Source organism: Vidua chalybeata, chromosome 23, assembly GCF_026979565.1.
Source record: "Vidua chalybeata isolate OUT-0048 chromosome 23, bVidCha1 merged haplotype, whole genome shotgun sequence".
Lineage (NCBI taxonomy): Eukaryota > Metazoa > Chordata > Aves > Passeriformes > Viduidae > Vidua > Vidua chalybeata.
This window is the reverse complement of record NC_071552.1, coordinates 2470800-2491415: the sequence shown is the minus strand read 5'-3', so window position 1 is coordinate 2491415 and position 20616 is coordinate 2470800. Positions and strand designations below refer to the sequence as shown.

Sequence of the window (20616 nt, the reverse complement as noted above, 5' to 3'; positions counted from 1 at the left end):
ACAGGCACATGTGGCTTCCACTAAACAGCACAAATGAATGTGTGTAATTATAATAAACCATCAGACTTTCAAATTTCTGATTCCTCAACATCCAGGCACTAGAATATTCATCAGCTCTGAGGATGCACTTTCCCTCCTGTTGCTCTTTGCAGCCCCCCCCTCACTCCTGTCCCCCCTCCCCAGTTTGCTGTGGGGTTTTCACCCTTCTCATGCCTCCTCACCCACGGGATAAAGGGGTGGATTCAGCACCGGGAGCTCCCCAGCCCTGCTCAGGCTTCCCAAACCTGCTGTGGTGCTCTGGCTGTGACAGCACCCTCCCACACCTGCAGAGATGGGGATCCCTCCAGCTTTCTCCCAGATCCTTCCCTTGGCCTTCAAGATGGCTCAAACCCAACTTGTTTTTCCCACTGCCTCTATCTGCACTTTGTTTCTCCTCTCTTCTGTCACTTGCTGGTGCTCACAGCCCTCAAAAGCCACCCAAGGTCTGCCTTGCCCCGAAGTGTTGTCCCCTGCATTCCCCCCCCATCCTCACCCAGGCCAAGAAATTTGTCATTTACCCTTGAAGTGATGACTGCCACCACACCCGGGGCCACTTTCTCCTTCGGGGACAGCTGCAAGAAAAGGTGGGAATGGTCAACTTCACAGCGGGCTGCTCATCTCCTCCATAAAAGAGGCCAAGGACACAGAGGTGGGAGAAGGGGGAATATCTATTCAAATTCAGATGGACGCCCCCTCAGCTTTTCCCTTTCCACGGGAATTTTAACCATTTCTAGACTCGTTTTGGAGGGGAGGGGGGCAAAAAAAAAAAAAAAAAAGTAAAAAATGACATAATTTTTTATTATTTGAGTGATTTGCATGTGCTTCCTGCAGCCAATCCCGGCCACAGACTCTTCCCATTTGCATCGGGGAATAACAACAGCGGGGAAGCTGGGCCAGTGTTTGCTGTGGTTTTGCCGGGCTAGGGAAGGCAGGTGGAAGCCACCTAAAAGCATCATGCAAACCCTTTTCCTCTTCCCCATATCCACCTTTTGTTATTCCCAAAAGATGAGAGCAGCCCCGTTGGATTTTTATTTTATTTCCCTCTTCTGCTTGCACCAAAACAGGCCGGGCTTTGTGCGTGTGCAGGTTTTCTTTTCCCACATTCAACGTTGCCCTCATGTGCAAGCAGCAGATAATCTGCTTTTTTGGCAAAGATTTCATAGCTTTGATCAAGTTGAAAGTCTGAAACTTTCTCCAGCAAATGAATAAAGGTAGGGAAAAAAAAAAAAATCAAGATTTTATACCAGAGCACAGAAACTTTCACATACTTTAGAAACTTCCTTTCCTTAAAGTATATTAAGGAGTGAGGGGGGGAAAGGAGGGAGAAAAGAGTTGTGGGATTTTTTTTTCCCCCCCTTCAAATAAACCCTCTGCAATTAAGACATGAACGTTTAGTGGGGCTTCTAAGCATTTCTACTGCAGGAAGAGTAATTACCATCAGCTATAAACATCTTCTTGTCTTGTACCACTGCCAAGGGACCCTAACTTAGGCAATCTACAAAGCACAAAGTTTTGCTGGCTGCCAAAAAGTATTAAAAAAAAAAAAAAAAGGCAAGTTCTCATAAAATAGAGGAAGAAAAAAAATCTAAAAGCCTGCAGAAATTTGGTGCTTCCTTTGGTGAGACAGCTTGAAAGCTTGTAAAAAAAAAAAATAAAATTAGGGAAAGCAAATATTTAATTCCCAAGAGAGCGAGAGCTGGAGCAGTTCAGGCAGAGCTGAGGAAGGACAGACAGAGAAGCAGAGCATGAAAAGCTCTGTCCCTTCTGCAGGAGTGACCCCCACACCCCTCTGCTGTTAAAAACTGGGACGGGTGGGGAGGGAAGGAGCAATTGCTGCTGCAACTTGATTGCATATCACATGTTATCCACCAGGTAAATCCCCTCCTCCTGCAGTCCCGAGATAAGGAGATGCCCTGGGAATCCCATGCACGGGACTTTTATTTGCAGCGAGATTCAAATCCCCCCCTATAAATGTGCACAAGTTATTACAGTTTGAATATCTTGAATTTTATTTTCAGCGAGATTCAAATCCCCCCCTATAAATGTGCACAAGTTATTACAGTTTGAATACCTTGAATTTTATTTTCAGTGAGATTCAAATATTCAAATCCCCCCTGTAAATGTGCACAAGTTATTACAGTTTGACTATTTTGTTGGGAAAAGGAAAAAAAAAAAAAAAAAAGAAAGAAAAATTAAGCAGGAAGAAAAGGGAAGTTCTGCCTGCTGATCTGAGAGGTTTAAGGACAGATTTTGTAGATTTTGTATCCCTATGGACAACAGTGCAGCAGCCTCCAAGGGATCCTTGGGAACAAGGAGCAGACACAGAGAGCAATTATTTTCTAATCTAATTGCAGCCAACACCTTTTTATGGACACTCAAAACCCTTCCACTACAACCAGAGCAATGCAAACCCACCTTTGACCCCTGCTCCATCCTCAAAAACACCTTCAGACAGAGCAAAGCTCCTTGCACACAGCTTTGCCAGCTTAGCAATACACACAGGATAATCAGGCTCGGAAAATAAATAAATAAAAAAAAAAACCTCTCTGGGAAAAATAACCCAGCTTAGGACAGCCTAACTCTTAACCACAGCCCCATTAGGAGCCGCCACTGCGGCCTGGGCCATATTAAAAATGTGCTGCTCTGCCCCAGCTCCCAAACAGAGCAGGGGCAGGGGCAGGCTGGGTGGTTCAGCCAGACCAAAGGAGCTCTGCCAGCGCAGACACTTCTCCGGGGATATATCTGCATCTCTATTTTTGCCGAAACAAACGGTGTCAGCAAATAAAGCCTTTCCCAAGCCCTCATTCCCCGTAGCTGTTCGGGCATGGGCGAAGGGTGAGCCAGCCTGATGGCTTTAAAAGTGGAATCCGATGGTGGAGGAGGGGGAGCTGGGCTGGGCTGGGAGCATCACCGGGAGTTTTCTGGGCTTTAGGTGCCTGAGCCCCTCTGGAGGCTGCAGGGAGGTGAAATATCCAAAATGCCCGGGGTGGGGGTGGTGGCAGCCGCCAGGGAAGTGTCTCAGCAGAGAGGAGGGTGTGAGGAGCCTGGGCAGCCCCCCTGGGGGCTGTGTCTTCTCCTAAACTCATTAAAGCTGGAAAAAACCTCCAAGATAAAAACTGGGGTTAAAGCTGAGCACAGCTCTGCAAGCAGCTTGTTACAGAGGGGCCTCAAAGCTGCTCAGGGACCCCAAAACTGATTTGCTTTTGTACAGGGGTGAAAAAAAAACCCCTCCCACCTGCGCTGGGCTCCTTTCCCTGCAGAGGACTCCTTAAAGCTCCGGCCTTTCTGACAGCACTGCGGGATGATTTGGGGGAGCGGAAGCGCCGCACGCAGCCCCAGCTCCAAATCCAGCCTGGGAGCGATGCCACCGGCCCTGACAGAGGGCACAGTATCGATCTGGGGAATCTCCCCGTGAAGAAAGAGTCGCCCACGAGCCCGGCGGATGGGTGGATGGGTGGGTTGGAGCCTGCGGGGGACGCGTCCCCGAGAGACACCAGCACGAGCACACCCAGAGCAGGTGCTCCGACCAGTCGGGCTCACACCCCGGGCCAAGACCACGAGCCTCCCTCCTCGGCAGCCTCTCCTCGTGGCCAGGGCTCCCCAGCCCACTCAGGCTGGCCACAGAGGCATCCCGGAGCCGTGGAGAGGTTGGGGCACGGCCGTGGAGCAAAGGCTTTGGCCACCTCTGTCACACCGCTGACCCTGGGTGGGGTGCTGGCATTGCTGCACCTGCCCTGCAGGCCTGTCTGCGAGCCCACGGGCAGGCAGGGCTTGTGGAGGGCTACCAGCCCCACAGGTGTCCCCTGAGGAGCAGGGCTCCCACAGGGGTACCCCAGGGAATGAGCCCGGCACAGACTGATGGATGCATCCTCCCCTCCCCTCCAGCAGAGCGTTTTGTGCTGCACAAAGCCCAGGACAAAAGTCACTAACGGGGCACGTGGCTCCTCTGTCCCAAAATCCCACTGCCTGCCCAGGCAGGACGGGGCTGGCGGGGTCTGGCTGTGCCCACGCTGCTCCAGTTCCAGCGTCACCCTCACTCCTGTGCCCAGGGATGTGCTCCTGCCCCTGGGACGGAGCCCTGGCAGGGTGAGCCGGGGCTCAGCACAGCTCCGGGGGATTTGGCAGGGATGGCTCTGGCTCCCAGCTCGCTGCAGGGCGGGCGCTGCTCAGAGGGGATGTGAGAGAGCCTGAGCTGCACCGCTGGATCGGACCGCTGGAAGCAGTTCCTGAGTATCGCTGTTCATTCATTCCTGACTCAACCCAGCCTCCCTCAGCTCCCTCCTCATTCATTTCTCCCTCCTTTTCCCTCTTTGTCATGAACTTTTCTCCTTTCAGCCCGTGTCCCATCTCTCTCTCGCACACCTCCCTCCACTCTTGCCGCATCCCTCCGTGGGTTTATCCCTTCTCCCTCCTCCCAGCTCTATCCCAGTGACAGGACTCACAGGTCAGGCACTAAATTCTCATTTTCCTGACCACGCTGGGGCTGGCAGCGGCAGCGCTGCTCCCACGTTGTGGGCATGGCTTGGCAGCCCCCTAAACAGATCAGGGCAGCATCCATCCCCCGGCGGGAATGTGGGCACTTCACCAGGTGCCCCAGCGGGAGAAAAGAGGAGGGAGAAGAGCGAGGAAAGGCCACGGGAATCAGAACAAGCCCATTTCCTGCCCGAGCCCACGGCCCCGGCTCCGCGCTGCGCTCCGTGCCCTTTACCTGCGTGCACGGACTCCAGGTTCACCATCCTGCCGGCGGGGGGAAATCCGCGGTGTGCCCAGCCTCCTGCCGTCAGCCCCAGGTTGCCAGGGGCTGCCAGTTTGCCCTCCCTCCTCTGCCACCCGCTGCCTCTCGAACCGGGCGTGGGTCCGCAGCCGAAGGGACCTAGAGCTCCATTGCCTGTTGCCATGCAGGGCCAGGTGAGCATGCGGCGCGGTGCCACGCCTCGCCCCACCTCCGGCTCCCTCGGGTGCCCTGACACCCAGCAGCCTGGCGTCAGGCCCATGCAAACGCTGCCATTTGCATATTAGTAACTCGGGAATGGATGAGTCCCTGCAGCGCTGCCAGGCTGCGGGGTGGGGTGGGAAGGAGGGCAGGAAGGAAGGCGCTGCGCTCCGCCCGCCCTCGGCCGCGCTCGGGCAGCACCTGCCCCAAAGCCCTGCTGTCCCCCCTTTCGGCCCTGAGCACCTCCGGCTGGGCAGCGCCCCGAGGGAAGGTGTGCGAGTGAAGGAACAGAGGTTTTGGGTCACTCTGGTAATCCTGTGGCTTTGTGTCCTCTCAGGCTGGGCTGGACCTCGGTGCTGAGCGAAGCAGCGCGAAAAGGAAAGTGAAAAACATCAAAGAAACCTGTTTTGGCTGCAGAGAAAGAGCTGACACATGGAGACCCTGCTCTTCTGACATGTGCTCCATCTCTGTCCCCTAAGGAGAGGAGAGAAGTGGCAGCCAGCCTCTTCCTCCTCATCCCTGCTGCTTCAAATACTTTGCAGTATTTACCAACTTCAGGGAAGTCGGGCAAGAAGAAATCCCCTAACTTCTGCAGAAAGCAGCCAGAGGCCAGAGCCTCAGCCCACGCTCCGTGCTGCGACAGGGACCGAGCCACCCCGACGGAGCCAGGCAGCTGCTCCCTGTCCCTGCCATGTGCCACCCTGGTGACCCCAGCACCCCTGGGGCCACGCGTGTGACAGGGCCGAGCTCCGGCGGCGCTCCGAGCCCCGCTGAAAGCGTTAACGCTCAATTAGTAGCTGCCAGGTACAAGCTATCACACATTCATCTCTCCCTGGGTAATTCACGTTCCAGGGCTCTCGGCTTTCCCACATGCCGCTCTCCCTCCCTGGAAAGACAGGTTTCTCCGAAGGGATGGGTGGGCGGGCAGGATCTCCAGCCTCACCTCCAGCCCAGTCCGGAGCGGCGGGGCTGCAGCTGCCCGCGGCATGGTCAGGGAGGACATCCCCGGGAGAGGGCGGAGGAGCTCAGCGCAACTCCAACAAGGAAAAAGTGGAGGGAAAGCTGGGGGTTCCCGGGTCACACTGACATTTATTTCCAGGGCAGGGGAGATTTCAGCCTCCAGGAAGCAGCGAGATGGCACCAGCACCGGGTGCTTGGCACGGGCAGCTGCCGTGGAGCTCCTGGAGGGGCTGGACTCCTGCCACCCGTCCAGCCACTCAGGCCCTGAGCCCTGGGGCGTTCCTGGACAGCTGCGCCCTCTTTTCGAGTGTTTTTCTCTGGGTTTTCCCCATCCTGAAGCCTGACGTGATCGGGTGTCTTCACTGCGTCAAACAGGAATTTATTTGCTGGTGGCTCCCAGCCAGCTTGAAAGGCTGGTGACCACGGGAGCTCTCCTTCCCCCACATCAGAGCACCTTTTGTTCACCAACCAGGAGTTTCTCATCTCTCCCTGCTCTTCCTGGCGCTTTTCCCGTACTCCAGAGCCGACCAGGAGGGCGGCTCTGCCGGTGGCATCTCCAGCCGGACAGGAATCCCGGGTATCCTCCGGGCAGGGATGCTGTCCCTGCCACGGGCAGGGCACCAGTGCCCTCTCCTGGCCCCAGACACGTTTGGGAATGACTTTTTCTGGCTGTTATCTTGTGCTCAATGAAACAGCGGGGGAAAAAATTTGAATATTTAAGTGGTTTTCTCCCCAAATAGCTGCGGCAGCCAAGCCCATCCCCTTGGGTGCCCTGAGCTTTGGTGATGTGCGGGAGAGAACACACCCTCCTTATGAAAATTAGGGGATGGATGGCAGCATCACCACTTCTTTCTGCTGTGGAAATGAGATTATCAGGCAAGGCAGGATTGGTTTTACTCTGATCACTGCTAAAATAATTCTCAGACACGCTGCTTTTTTTTATTTCGTATGGTTATCAATGACCTATCTACTCTCTCCTCTCCTGCTGTTCGAGGTATCTCTTGGAGGGAGATAAGCTCTGCAGGTAGCACCTGATTTATGGGATACGGCCTTGGGACGGGCCCTGGAAGCACAAACTGCAGGGAGACGCTACAAAAATCCCCAGTGTTCTCTTCCGGGAGGGCTGGGGACATCCTGCGGTCCTGCAGGGACCGGCTGCACCACGAGCATCCCTGTCACGACATCCCGACATCCCGAAGCCGGCCGGGCACAGCCGCGCTCCGCCAGCACCCACTGCTGGAGGCCGGGGAGCTGCACCGGCTACCGGCCACTCCAGAGCCTCGGAATTCCACAATAAAGCCCACGGAGGCTCGCTGGGACGGGTCCCGACGCTCCCAGAGCGAGCCCGTGTCCGTCCCAACATCCCTGTGCAGTGGGAATGGACAGCAATCCCTGGAATCCAACCCCACCCTGCTCACAGCCCGCCTGCCCCAGAGCTTAACCCCAATACCAGGGACAAAACCCCACAGAGAGCAGAGAACAAACCCCTGCTCCCCCCGGCCCGGAAAAGGGCAAAATGCCGGTGGGAGAAGCGGAGAAATGCTGGAAGTGCTGGTCCCATCCCTGCATTCCCCACACTAGAGGGAATCAGAGCTCCACATTTCTCCCTCCAGCAGCCACCGGCAGCTCTGGGCTGGCCCCAAAGTGCCGCCCTCATCAGCTGGAGCTGCAGAATTCTCCAGGAATGTTTTCCACACCCAGAGAAGCCTCGTGGGACCCCTGGGTGAGAGGAGCAGCCCCCAGCCCCCAGGACCTGCTTCTGCTGATGGGTTTATCCAGCAGAGCTCGAGCTCAAAGCCCCCACAACTGCTTGGGATGAGCCAAACCTCTCCCTTTGAGCATCTGACCTGGGAGGGTCTGAAAGGGTGGGGTGTTTGAGGTGCAGTGTCACGTTGCTGAGTCAAAAATTCCTGCACGTTCTCCCCCAGTCCGTGGCTCTTCACCAGGTGCAGGTTTGAGACTTACCCAGAAAGGAACAAACCCGAATTCACACACAGAGTATCATGCACAGAGAAACCTCTAGGCCAAGGATGCTTTAAAAAATCAGTTTATTTTACCTTACAAATGATAAATAATTTGTCTTTTTTTTTTAAAAAAATCATTTCAAGTGTGTTTTACTTCATGTTCCAATATTAAAATACCTTTCCCTTCTCCCCCCACCCCCTTAAGTGATTGATACAAAAATAAACGTGACCAAATTTTTTTTTTTTTTCTTTGCAAAAATTCCTGTATTTTAGGCAAAAAGGCACATTGTGAAGGCTTTTCACCAGGAGGCACAGAGGTTCCTAAAGACCCCAAGAGCTTCTCTCCCCTCTGTGCTTGTCCTAATTTGAGCGGAAGAGGACACAGACCAAGCAGCACTTCCAGTGCTTTTTGTCTGGTCCCTCCAGGAATATTCCAGGGCCAAGGACAGCTTCAGTGTCATCCTTGTTTAACATATGGGGGAAACCAAGGCACAGCAAAGCAGTACAGTTATTTAAGAGCTTCTTGTGAATAGCTGGCAGAGCAGGACATGAAACTGGACGTGGATGTAGAATCCTGTCTTCTTCAAAACCCACCTGGGATCCTCCTCTCCCCTTCCAACCACAGGGTTATGGTGGTAGTCACGAGTTCTTAGTGGAACAGTCACAAGACCAACACAAAAGGTTGGGCCTTCACTAGTCTAGATAGGGATTAATTAAAGCCCTAATTACCAGCCCTTTAGGGACACAAGATGCTGGGCTATGTCCCCCTGGTGTATCTTCCATCCACAGGGGGATACAACAGCCAGTCAGGCACTAGGAAAAGCTACAGGCAGGCTCTGCTTTGGGTGTGCTTCAAAGCCTCCTTGTTCAGGGGCTGTGGTCCCAAAAATCAGCTGTTTCCCCGTGGTTGTGTCACCAGGAGGTGGTGAAGGCAGCAAAGGGGGTTCTTCAGTGGCAGAGATGTTTGACAACACAGGTCAGCAAGATCCCTGCCCTGCCCGCTCAGCTCGAGGCTGGGAAGCGCCCCTTGGAGCTCCAGAGCAGGGCAGCACAGCCCTTTTCCCTGTGCTTCACCCCAAAACCTGCATCTCCTGCTGCAGGGAGCCAGAGCATCACCACCCAGCGAGCTGAGCCTGCTTGGCACAGCACGAGGCAGCGGCACGTGGGGAAGGGAGGCCCAGGAGGCCACAAGGAAAGGCACAGAGCACAAGGCACCACTGTGAACAGCATTCCTTCTTCGGAGCAGCCAGCTCCTCTCCACCCCCGGGCAGCCCGGCCCGGCTCTAAGTTTCCTCATCCCAGAGGCAGAGCTGCTTCTGAGGCACGTAGTAGTCGAAGGTGTAGCCCTTCTGGCAGCTGCGGATGCCGCACTTGTAGGAGGACACCCTGCCCGCGGCGTCGCGGCTCTTGCAGTACTTGAGCATGCAGGGGTACCACTCGATGCTCAGCGAGTAGCTGCAGATGCAGGGCTTCCAGCGCTCCGGGCACAGCCGGCAGCGCTGCAGCTCCGGCAGGTCCGAGCCCTGCGGCAGCACCTCGAACATGGAGCCGTCCACCCCTGCGGGAGCAAGCACAGACAACGCTCAGGATGGAGGGAAGGGACACCAAAGCCATCCCCACACAGCCCCGGGCTGAGGAGGAGGAGGTTGGACAGAGCGCTTTCAGAAGCTGTTGGGACTTAAATCTGAATGGGAACCACAGGAGGAATAAAAAACCCTGAGGAAAGCAAGGTCTGGCAGGTCTGAGTCCTGCGGCATGTGGAGCTGTCCACCCCTGCGAGAGCAAGCACAGACAATGCTCAGGATGGAGGGAAGGGACACCAAAGCCTTCCCCACACAGCCCCGGACTGAGGAGGAGGAGGCTGGACAATGTTTCCAGGGGCTGTTGGGACTTAAATCTGAATGGGAACCACAGGAGGAATAAAAACCCTGAGGAAAGCAAGGCCCAGCAGGTCTGAGCCCTGCGGCACATCAAGCTGTCCACCCCTGTGGGAGCAAGCACAGACAACGCTCAGGATGGAGGGAAGGGACACCAAAGCCATCCCCACACAGCCCCGGGCTGAGGAGGAGGCTGGACAGAACATTTTCAGAAGCTGTTGGGACTTAAATCTGAATGGGAACCACAGGAGGAATAAAAAACCCTGAGGAAAGCAAGGTCTGGCAGGTCTGAGCCCTGTGGCAGTACCTCGAATGTGGGAGCAAGCACACACAGAGCTCAGGATGGAGGGACACCAAAGCCATCCCCACACAGCCCCCAGGCTGAGGAGGAGGCTGGACAATGTTTCCAGGGGCTGTTGGGACTTAAATCTGAATGGGAACCACAGGAGGAATAAAAAACCCCGAGGAAAGCAAGGTCTGGCAGCACCTTGAACAGAAATCCCTCAGGGTGCTGTCACGAGACAAAGCCAAAGGAAGCAGCCACCAAAACCAGCAGTGGTCTCTGCGCACAGTCCCCAGGCTGAGGAGGAGTTTGGACAGAGTGTTTGCAAGGATTTAAATCTGAGTAGGAACCACAGGAGGACAAAAAGGTTCTGTGGAAAGCAAGGTCTGCAGCACCTCAGCAGATATCTCTCAGTGAACAGACATCCCCCAGGGTGAACAGACATCCCCCAGGGTGCTGCCATGAGGTACAGCCAAAGGAGACAGCCACCAAAGCCAGCTCTGGTATCTCTGCACAGTCCCCAGGTCAAGGAGGAGGTTGGACAGAGCATCTCCAGGGACTTCAATCTGAATAGGAACCACAGGAGAACAAAAGAGCCCGGGGACAGTAAGCCAAAGGAGACAAAACCAATGTGTTTCCTCTAGGTGGTGGAGCAGGTGAAAGGTTATTTTTAAAATCCCAAATTGGGTTCACTCAGGGAGCGCCAGCAGGAGGAGTGAGATCTGCTCACACACAGGCAGGGTGACACACGTGCCTCAGAGCCAAAACAATTGGTGCTGATCCCCAGAAACCTGGCAGGAGCCACCACAGCACCGTGCCAGCCCACTGACAGGAGCAGCTCCAGGGAAATCCACGGGAAATCACCTTTCTCCAGCCAGAACTTGACATCTTCCTCCCGGGTGTAAATGGCCTCCCTGGCCTCTGCGCAGACGTTGTGGATGTGGGAGCTCAGCTGGGCTGCCTTGCTGAAGTTCACAGCCACGTCCATGCTGAGGTGCTCCAGGCCTCGCACCTCCTCCGCCTGCCTCACTGTCCGGGGGTTTTTCTGCAGAGGAAATCATCACAGCTTCAATCCTGGGTGCACCTTGTTCCTTACAGAAGTGGTGCCAACACCAGATGTGAGAACAGATGTGCACCTGCATCCTACCTGGGTGAGGGGCACCTTCAAATAACCTGTTGATACTGAAACCACGATGTTTTACCATTGCCTGTGGTGGTTTCTCCATGTTTTGTCCTGATAAATGGTCCCAGGCCAGTACTGGCTTCTTTGGGGCAGAGATTCTCACACCCCTGACACAAATTAGGCTCAACTAAATCACGACACAAACGAGGCTCAAACTAAAGCTTAACTAGAACAGAATCAATACCACTGAGAAACTCAGTTTAATACCAAATCCCTCAAGCAGGAGGGGTGGTCAGAGGTGGGTGGAAGAGCTGAGCAGCCTGGCAGCTGCCTGGGGAGGGCATCCAGGCAGGAAAACTCTGAGAATTCCTGGCTGGACGGGAGGAGGGAGCCCCGTACCTGCCGCAGCTTTGCCATGGACTCGCTGGGGATGATCTCGTTGCGGTGCAGCCGGGTCACAAAGCAGAGGGCCTGGAACTGGCTCTGGCCCCTCTCCAGCTCCCCGAGGATTAAGGCACGGAAAATCTTCACCTCCTGACAGAGAGAGAAATAACAAGAGTGAGAGCTGCAAATTTTTGGCATCGGTGAGGTGAACGGAGAGGTCGGGGTCAAAGAGCCCTAAAACAAAGCCAGAGGTCTCCTGCTTGTTCTAACTGAGCACAGGGGTGTGGTCCCAGCTCCAATCCCACCCCAAAGCCTGCAGCAGAATCCCTGGTGTCTGTAGAGAATGAAGGGTTTTCACAATCTCACTGTGGCAAGGACAAATTGCTGCCAGGTCACATCCCACACCCAACAGCTGAGGGTTTCTGTGCTTTCCCAAGAAGGGAAGCAAAGCCCCAAGGAGCCTCGTTTGGTTTTGTTGAGCAAATATCACACAGCCATTATCTTCATGCCTTACTGAGTAAGCAGCCCCAAATCTCCTCTGCTGCCTTCCCTCACTTGCTTCTTGACAAGTGGCATAGCAGAGAAAAAGTTACTCATCCCTGAGCGTGTGGAACAGAAGTGAAAATGAAATTGTTAAAGGCAGAAGGAGCCATTATGATCAGCTGCAGCTGACTTCCTTTTCTGTCCAGGTCACTAATTTTGTCATTTTATATAACATGGATTGCAGTCCTTTCCAGAACCAGCTTGGAATCAGTCGCAGCTAGTTCATGTGGAGTGACAGAACTCCTGGGTCAACAGCAGGACCCTGTGTCCTGCTCTGGCACCAAACCCTGATTTCTTTGCAGGGATCAATCCCTGCCTCTGGCTTCAGGGGCATCCATGCCCTCTGTGGGAATTTGCCATCCCTTGGTGCCAGCCCATCCCACTCCAAGGGCTAAGCAGGACTGGAACAGGGAGATCAATCCCTGCCTTTGGCACCTCCTGCAGCCAAACCTCCCCACGGAGAGCTGGGCAGACGCTGGAGGCTGGAGAGAAGCGGCAGAGCTGCTCAGATCCCTCTCCTCCTGAGCTGTTCCTGCTGGATGGCTCACTGCCTCGGCCTCTCCCAGCCTCTCTCTGCCCCAGAAGGGAGCATTCCTCTTTTCCGGCTCAGCTTTCCTGCTCACTGAGCCCACTATTTATTTTCTCTCCCATGCCCAGAAGAGAAACGGGAATGCCATTCAGTGCACATCTGGACTGATGCACATCTGCATTTCCACCCCCAAGGATGGGAGAAATCATCTTGCTGGTGCAACTGCTGACTGCACCACGAAGAGCAGGGCACGGAGGAGGCTTGAGAAGAAAGAGATTCCAAAAATTCTTGTGAAATTGCTATGGAATTTTTACTTTTTTTCCGAAAGATTTAATGGGGAGGTGTCCCACTGAGGCACTGGCACCACTGGAACAACCCACATTCCCCATCCACATTTGGTCCAGCTGCCTTCCAGCTTCATGCTGGGAGCTCCCACAGCACGCAGGGCCCATGGATGAGTGGACTAAAACCAGAAGCTGACTCTGGCATATTCCTCAGCTGCGGATTTAATTCTAATTCCCTTTGAACAGTCTGGGAAAAGCAAGCAGGGATCGCCACGTTTTGCATTCAGGCCGAAAAACTCCACAGGCAGGAGATTAAAAACAGTGCAGCACTTCCCAGGTTGGAGGCAATTTTTGTAAAATGAGAACGTGCTGAGCAGCTGATTAATCCTCCTGATCCATCTATTTAAGAATTAGCCTTCAGCCAGCCGGCTCTTTCCTCCTCAGGGCTGATGCAGACGAAGAATTCCCAACTCCCTCTGCCCAAACTCCAGGTGCCAGGGATTCCCAGAGCGTTTTTTGACACCAAGGGAGATGCACTGGGACAGGCAGGAATGGGCTGGCTTGCCAGCACTGAAACAGCTTTAAAAAAAGCCATTTTTCCAAGGATTTGGCTCCCGTAGCATGAGTTGTTCTGAGGGGGGAAATCCCACCTTCACCTGGCTCCGAGCAAAGCCAAAGTGGACCTTGCAGTGACCACTCTGGCCTGAGCAAAACCAGCCTCTCCTTTTCCCTGCTCTGTCCCAAATCCTTGCTTGGCTTTGATCCCTCTCTCCCTGCAGCCCCAGGTGGAGCAAGAACCAAAAAAAAAAAAAAAAGATTCCACAGGGAAAGAGCTTTAATAAGCAGACAGGACTCAGTTTCTTCATGCACAAAAGCCCCTTCTTTAGTCACAGAGCTCATATTTAGAGGAAATATCAGAAGGAACTGTGCAAGACTTAACTGGCTGACAATACACTGACAGTTTATTGGTCAGTAAATGGCTAGGCTGCACCTCTGTCAAATCTCTCTGCATTTGGTTACAGAGAGTTAGTCAGTTTAGTTAGCTTATATATTTTAAAGTTCATATACAAAGTTTATCTATTTTATATTAAAATTTATTTATATATTATTATTTTATATTTAAATAAAATATATAAATATACAATTTACTATAAGAACCATAATTATTTACTATAATATATAATATATATTTATATATTATTTATTTGTTTATATTTATATTGCCATTTTGTTTATAAAGTTTATATATTTTAAAGAGTTAGTTACTTTGGTTAGTTTATATATTTGCTTCACTGATTCTCATGGGACAGATGTATTGTTTATGCAGCTGTACACTTATTTTTCTTACTAGAATAGGTTGTTAACTGCCTTTATTCTTATGCTTTTTCCTTATGGGAACTTATAAGCCACTGGTAGCTTAGCTAGAGTAGCAGGGCCTAAAGAATATTTTATAAAACTGTATAAAAGAAATATAAAACTGTATAAAAGAAATATAAATAATAATATAAAATATAAAATATTATTTGTACTTGTATGCAACAAAAAGCCACCAAAGCTTTCCCCCCTCGGAGAGCACCGTCCCCTCCCCAGCCTCCTCACCTCTTTCCCGGCAGGAAAAGCAGGGAATCAGTGCCAAGGTGGGTACCCAGCCAAGGCAGCAAGCAGCACCTTTAACTCCGGGTTCCTGCAGAATTTCCCAGCAGGGAACAAGTCCCAGCAGAGCAGAGCAGAGCGGGGACTCTCCGCATGAACTCAGGCTGGGGCCGTGGGGAACCCCCAGCCCTGAGTGGGGCAGTGACAGCTGGGGTTTGGGTGACAAACTCTGCTGGGGACAAGCAGCCCTGCAGCAAGGCCACAGCAGCTCCTCAAGGCAGCAGGGAAATCGGTGCTCCCAAAATCCCACTGTGGCAGCAGGGAAATCAGTGCTCCCAAAATCCCACTGTGGCAGCAGGGAAATCAGTGCTCCCAAAATCCCATTGTGGCAGCAGGGAAATCAGTGCTCCCAAAATCCCATTGTGGCAGCAGGGAAATCATCAGTGCTCCCAAAATCCCACTGTGGCAGCAGGGAAATCATCAGTGCTCCCAAAATCCCACTGTGGCAGCAGGGAAATCAGTGCTCCCAAAATCCCATTGTGGCAGCAGGGAAATCATCAGTGCTCCCAAAATCCCACTGTGGCAGCAGGGAAATCAGTGCTCCCAAAATCCCCCTGTGGCAGCAGGGCAATCAGCGCTCCCAAAATCCCAATGTGGCAGCAGGGAAATCATCAGTGCTCCCAAAATCCCACTGTGGCAGCACAGAAATCGGTGCTCCCAAAATCCCACTGTGGCAGCACAGAAATCGGTGCTCCCAAAATCCCATTGTGGCAGCACAGAAATCAGTGCTCCCACTTCCAAAATCCCACTGTTGTGGCACAGAAATCAATGTTCCCAAAATCCCACTGTTGTGGCACAGAAATTGGCGCTCCCAAAATCCCATTGTTACAGCACAGAAATCAGTGCTCCCAAAATCCCACTGTGGCAGCAGGGAAATCATCAGTGCTCCCAAAATCCCATTGTTACAGCACAGAAATCAGTGCTCCCACTCCCAAAATCCCACTGTGGCACTATGGAAATCAGTGCTCCCAAAATCCCACTGTGGCACTATGGAAATCAGTGCTCCCAAAATCCCACTGCTGCAGCACAGTGCTCCCACTCCCAAAATCCCCCTGTTGCCTGTCCCTACCCAAGGCACTTCCAAGGAAATCATCCAACTTCTTCCCTCCCCAGCCAGTCCTCAGGCAGAGGCTGTCATCTGCGGGGTGAGAGCAGCTCAGCCCCCCCGGCTTGGGTTTTTTTCCAGCAGGGATTTACAAGCCTGTGTGGTCCAGCTCCCAGCCCAGCAACGATTCCACGTTGAGTGGAGCAAACCAGTTCCCAGGGAAATAAATCATTTCAGTGCCTTCCTCCCTGCAGCCCATGCAGCTTTCCTGCCAAATTTCTCTCCCCTAAGGACATCAGTGCTGCTGTGGGGACCCAGTTTTGTCTTTTGGGACAGGGGGTGACACCAGCACTGCTGGGCCCAATCCTGCTCGCTGTCAGCAGCCTTTGCCCCAGGGATGGAGCACAGCTGGCCGCAATTCCATGAGTTTGCACTGCACAGGGAACTCAGTGCTGCATCCACACCAGGGGTCCAGCCAGCTGAGCTACCCTGAATGGGTGGGGATTATGGTTTTTAACCCCTCTGTCTCTGGAAATGGCTGGAATGGAGATTTTGGGTGTGCTGCCTCTTATATTCAGGTATCCATAAAGGCAAATCAAGGATGTGCTGGGAGAGGGGGAATAAAAAGCACATTTTCTGAGCAATAAATATGATTCTACACAGTAACAAACACCAGGGTGTTTTAATGACCCCTCCCAAAGACTCCTGAATGTCCCTCATTTCGTACTTTTGGTATGTGTTCAGAGAAGAATCTGCTCTCCAAACCACACAGATCAAATCTGTGGTCAGATGCTTTCCCGTGCCACCTGGTGATTTGTCACCTAACACGTGGCCCCCCGGCATGAGGAAATTCTGACACCACCACCCCAAAAAACATCACACAACAGCTTTATCAACACTGAAAGGACTGGCAGTGCAAGGGTTAAAACACTACCCAGGCTTCCTCCCTTGTGTTTCCAAGCCCAACTTTTCCAGCAATGGAAAGAGAAGAGAAACTTCTCTCTATCTTTGTGCTGACCTTGAAATAAACCCACCCACTTTGTTCTCAGGCTGTGTTTAACAACTGGCAACGTCACTCCACTCCAATCACACACAGCACTCAGGGTCGCTGAGCCCCCTCATTATTTTTTGCAATACATTTTATGCCTGACCACAGAAAAAGAAGCGTTTTCATTCCCTTCTTTCAAACTGCAAGAAAAGAAAGGGTCACCCCTGCTCTGCCCAGAAAACATCGAGTCCCAGTTTGGACTCGCGCTGCCCAGTTTGTGCTGCACCAAAGAGAAAATAACCTGGAGTGCTCTGAGGACACAGCTCCTCCAGGCAGGGATGGAAGGGCAAGGAAAATCCCAGCCCTGTGGAAGCCCCAGGCACTGCTCAAGTCCCACCAGTGTCAGAGCAAAGCAACGAACAATGATCTCATTTAGCTCCTTTCTTCTCCAGCCCCTGGTCTGGCAACCACAATTTGCCAGCAGAGGGAAAAAAATAATAAAAAAAAATAGTAAATAAACCCCTGACTTTGGACGAACCCCCTGCAGTTTAAGCCAGCGGAATGGAAAAATCATTTGTGGAAAAACCCCATCATCCTGGCCACATCATCAGGCTCAAGGGCAGCAGACAACAGCCCCAGCTGCTTTTGGGAACACTCAGAGCCCCACGACCTCCAGTGCAGGGAGAAGTTGTGTAATTTCGGGGAGGGGAGCAGCAGGGCAGAACAGGGAACTGTCTGGGTGCAGCTGGAGCAGGTCAGAGGGGGAAGCCCGGCCAGGCTGCTGCCTGCTCACACATTACTCACCTCACCACAAAGCCAGCTCCCTGCTCCTTTATGTTTCCCTGGCTTTTCCCAGCTATTTTCCAGCAAATCCACGGAGCAGACAGAGTCAGGCCCCAGCTGCCCTAAAACTGAGGATTAGGAATGCACTTCTGCAAGTCGGATGCTTGCAAAGCCCTCCAGGGACCATCACTTCCAGCAGGGGCTGTGGAGCTCAGGATTTAACCTATGGACCCAAAACACCTCCAGAGAACTCCAACCCAGGAGAAACTCAGCTCTAATAAAGATGGGAGGGAGGGAAGATGTAACACGCGCTCAGTCGGGTTTGTGGGTGAGCTCTGAGCTCTCAGGAAGAGCTGAAGCGAGTGAAAAATGCTGAAAAAAATCACCAGCTCAGCACAGGTCACATCCCAGGTTCCCAAAGGAACCTGCCTAGAGGATCTGTAGTGAGTTTGGATTTCCCTCGCCTGGGAATGTGCAAGTTTGCAATTTGCAGGCTTTAGAGCCCTTCCTAACCTCCCTGCTGTGCCATGGCTTGCAATTATTTAATATTTTCTTTAATAGGAATCACAGGGCTGCCTCTCTGCACACGTGCAGGAGCATTTGAAACTTCCAAAATCACCATGGCTTCTGCTGGCACCTCAGGGAGGAAAAGGGACATCTGAGGGGCTTGCAGGGAGACTGAGATTGAAAGGGAAAGAGGCACCAGAACAATTCCTGGCAAAAAGGCTCCAAGGTTCACAGCAGGCTGGCACACAGCACCTTCCTATCTCATGGGTCTGGGCTTCCTCCTGCTGCAAAGCAAAGTCCACCTGAGCAAAGAGCCAGGATGGGGGGGTTGGAATGAGATAACACAGCCCTGCCACCCCGGGCAAACTGCAGTGGGAAGCTCCCTGCATCCAGCCAGGCTTGGCATCCCCATGCCCATGAGAAATGTGGGATTTGGGGCTCAGCAGCATCACCTCCCTGACTCCGGGCTGGGAGCAGAGGGTGCTGTACAGCAGGGCTGCAGTCAGAACTGACAGCTGCCAGTCAAACACGTCCCACACCACCCACGAGCCCCCAAAGACAGCAGGAGCCCACCTGAGGAATTAACTGTACCCCATGGCATCGTGGAGAGGGATATCCCAGAGCTGCAGCAGGGCATGGACACCCACACCGGAGCCAGGAACTCGAGATCTCCCCAGCCCAGCCCTGCCCCTGCTCCCTGCCCGGCTGTGCTGAGCCTGCCACGCAAAACTCTGAGGAATTGTGCAAAACTCTGAGGAATTGTGCAAAACTCTGAGGAATTATGCAAAACTGTGCTGTTCACAGCTCAGGCAGGAGCATCAGAGCTGCTGGACTCAGCTAGAAAACTGCTGCCCGTCCCTTCTGGGATCTTTCACCCGCTGTTTCCAGCGTGGAGGCAGCCCCGGGCACAGGTGTGACACCGGTGGGGACAGCAAGCCTGGATCACTGTCCTGGAGCTGTGCCGGAGAGCTCAAACAAAGCCCCCGACGGTGCGAGAGGATGGATGGACTTTTCCCTCCGCATTCCGAGGGTCCTTCCATGCCTCTGGAACAGTTCTGGCTCCCGGACACCCAGTCAAGATTCTCCAGCTTCCGAGTTGGGATGGACTCGGATCTGGAAGGAGGACGGGAAGGATCGCCACCCGCAGCGCTCATCCCACAAAAAGCACTCACGGAGTGCACAAAAATCCCTGACCAGACCCTCCCGCGAGGTGCCAGGGGCCAGCGCTCCCATCCCGCAGCCTTTACCCTCCTCCAGCCCCGCCGGGAATCGCCGCGGGACCCCGCGGCACCCGGGGATGCTCTCCCGGTTCCGTTCTTACCCGAAACCCCCGGGGATGCTCTCCCGGTTCCGTTCTTATCCGAAACCCCCGGGGATGCTCTCCCCAGCTCGCTCCCTGCCCGAAACCCCGGGAATGCTCTCCTCGCTCCAAACCGTTCTGAACTCCCGGGGGATGCTCTCCCCGGCTCTCTCCCTGCCCGAAACCCCGGGGATGCTCTCCTCGCTCCAAACCGTTCTGAACTCCCGGGGGATGCTCTCCCCAGCTCGCTCCCTGCCCGAACCCCCGGGGAATGCTCTCCCCCGCCCCGTACCTGTCTGAAATCCGCCGTGAGCGTGACGAGGGCTCCGTCGGCCGCCCTTAGCTCCAGGCTGACGCAGTCGGCCCCGCTGTCGGCCTGCAGGCTCTCCTCCGTCACCTGCCCGCCGGGCAGCCGCACCCGCACCCGCAGCTCTGCCCGCGCCGCGGGGCCGGGCAGCGGGGCCAGCGCCAGCCACAGCAGCGCGGGCAGCGCCGGCAGCCGCGGCCGCGGGCCGCGCATCCCCCCGCGCCCCGGGCTCAGGGCAGGGCGCGCATGGGGCGGGGGGCGCGGGCGGAGCGCGGAAGGCGGCGGGGGAAGGCGGCCCCGCCGCGCCCCCGGCCCCGCGGGGGTGGCTCGCTCGCCGGGCTCATTCAGCGCCCGCTCGCTCGCTCCGGCCGTGCCTCACTCCCTCCCCGCGCGGGCTCTGCCCTCGCCCCCCGCCCGTCACTTCCCCCCTGGACCCGGGACGGCCCCGCCGAGCAGCGCCCGCCCCGTCGTTAAAGGAACAGCGCCGGGCCGCGCGGGGGAGCGGCGAGCGGCGGCCGAGCCCGGGCTGCGCACAGGGATCCATCAGCCAGAGACCAGGCTGGGCACAGGGATCCATCAAACACAGCCCGGGCTGCGCACAGGGATCCATCAGCCAGAGACCAGGCTGGGCACAGGGATCCATCAAACACAGCCCGGGCTGCGCACAGGGATCCATCAGCCAGAGACCAGGCTGGGCACAGGGATCCATCAAACACAGCCCGGGCTGCGCACAGGGATCCATCAGCCAGAGACCAGGCTGGGCACAGGGATCCATCAAACACAGCCCGGGCTGCGCACAGGGATCCATCAGCCAGAGACCAGGCTGGGCACAGGGATCCATCAAACACAGCCCAGGCTGGGCACATGGATCCATCAAACACAGCCCGGGCTGCGCACAGGGATCCATCAAACACAGCCCTGGATGTGCACATGGATCCATCAAACACAGCCCTGGATGCACACATGGATCCATCAAACAGAGCCCTGGATGTGCACATGGATCCATCAAACACAGCCCTGGATGCACACACGGATCCATCACCCAGGACCCCACCCCACATGGATCCATCACCCAGGACCCCACCCCGCACACGGGGATCCATCTCCTGCAGCC

General features: G+C 54.4%; 2 protein-coding genes across 2 annotated transcripts in view; both read right to left on the bottom strand.

The window, feature by feature from the left end:
- POU2F3 (POU class 2 homeobox 3) overlaps window positions 1-5033 on the bottom strand; it is a 42360-nt gene extending 37327 nt beyond the window's left edge. The window contains exons 1-2 of the mRNA XM_053963412.1: window positions 4748-5033; window positions 558-611 (exon numbers count right to left, since the gene is read on the bottom strand). Coding sequence (XP_053819387.1) covers window positions 558-611; window positions 4748-5033 — 340 coding nt within the window. The remainder of the gene's footprint in view (window positions 1-557; window positions 612-4747) is intronic.
- Window positions 5034-7963: 2930 nt separating this feature from the next.
- On the bottom strand, window positions 7964-19862 carry OAF (out at first homolog). Its single transcript, XM_053963638.1, has 4 exons — window positions 19488-19862; window positions 11579-11713; window positions 10921-11101; window positions 7964-9454 (listed from the first exon to the last, which is right to left on the bottom strand). Exons 1-4 carry the CDS (start codon window positions 19713-19715, stop codon window positions 9180-9182), a joined length of 819 nt encoding a protein of 272 aa, XP_053819613.1. The 5' UTR covers window positions 19716-19862; the 3' UTR covers window positions 7964-9179.
- Window positions 19863-20616: the final 754 nt, after the last annotated feature.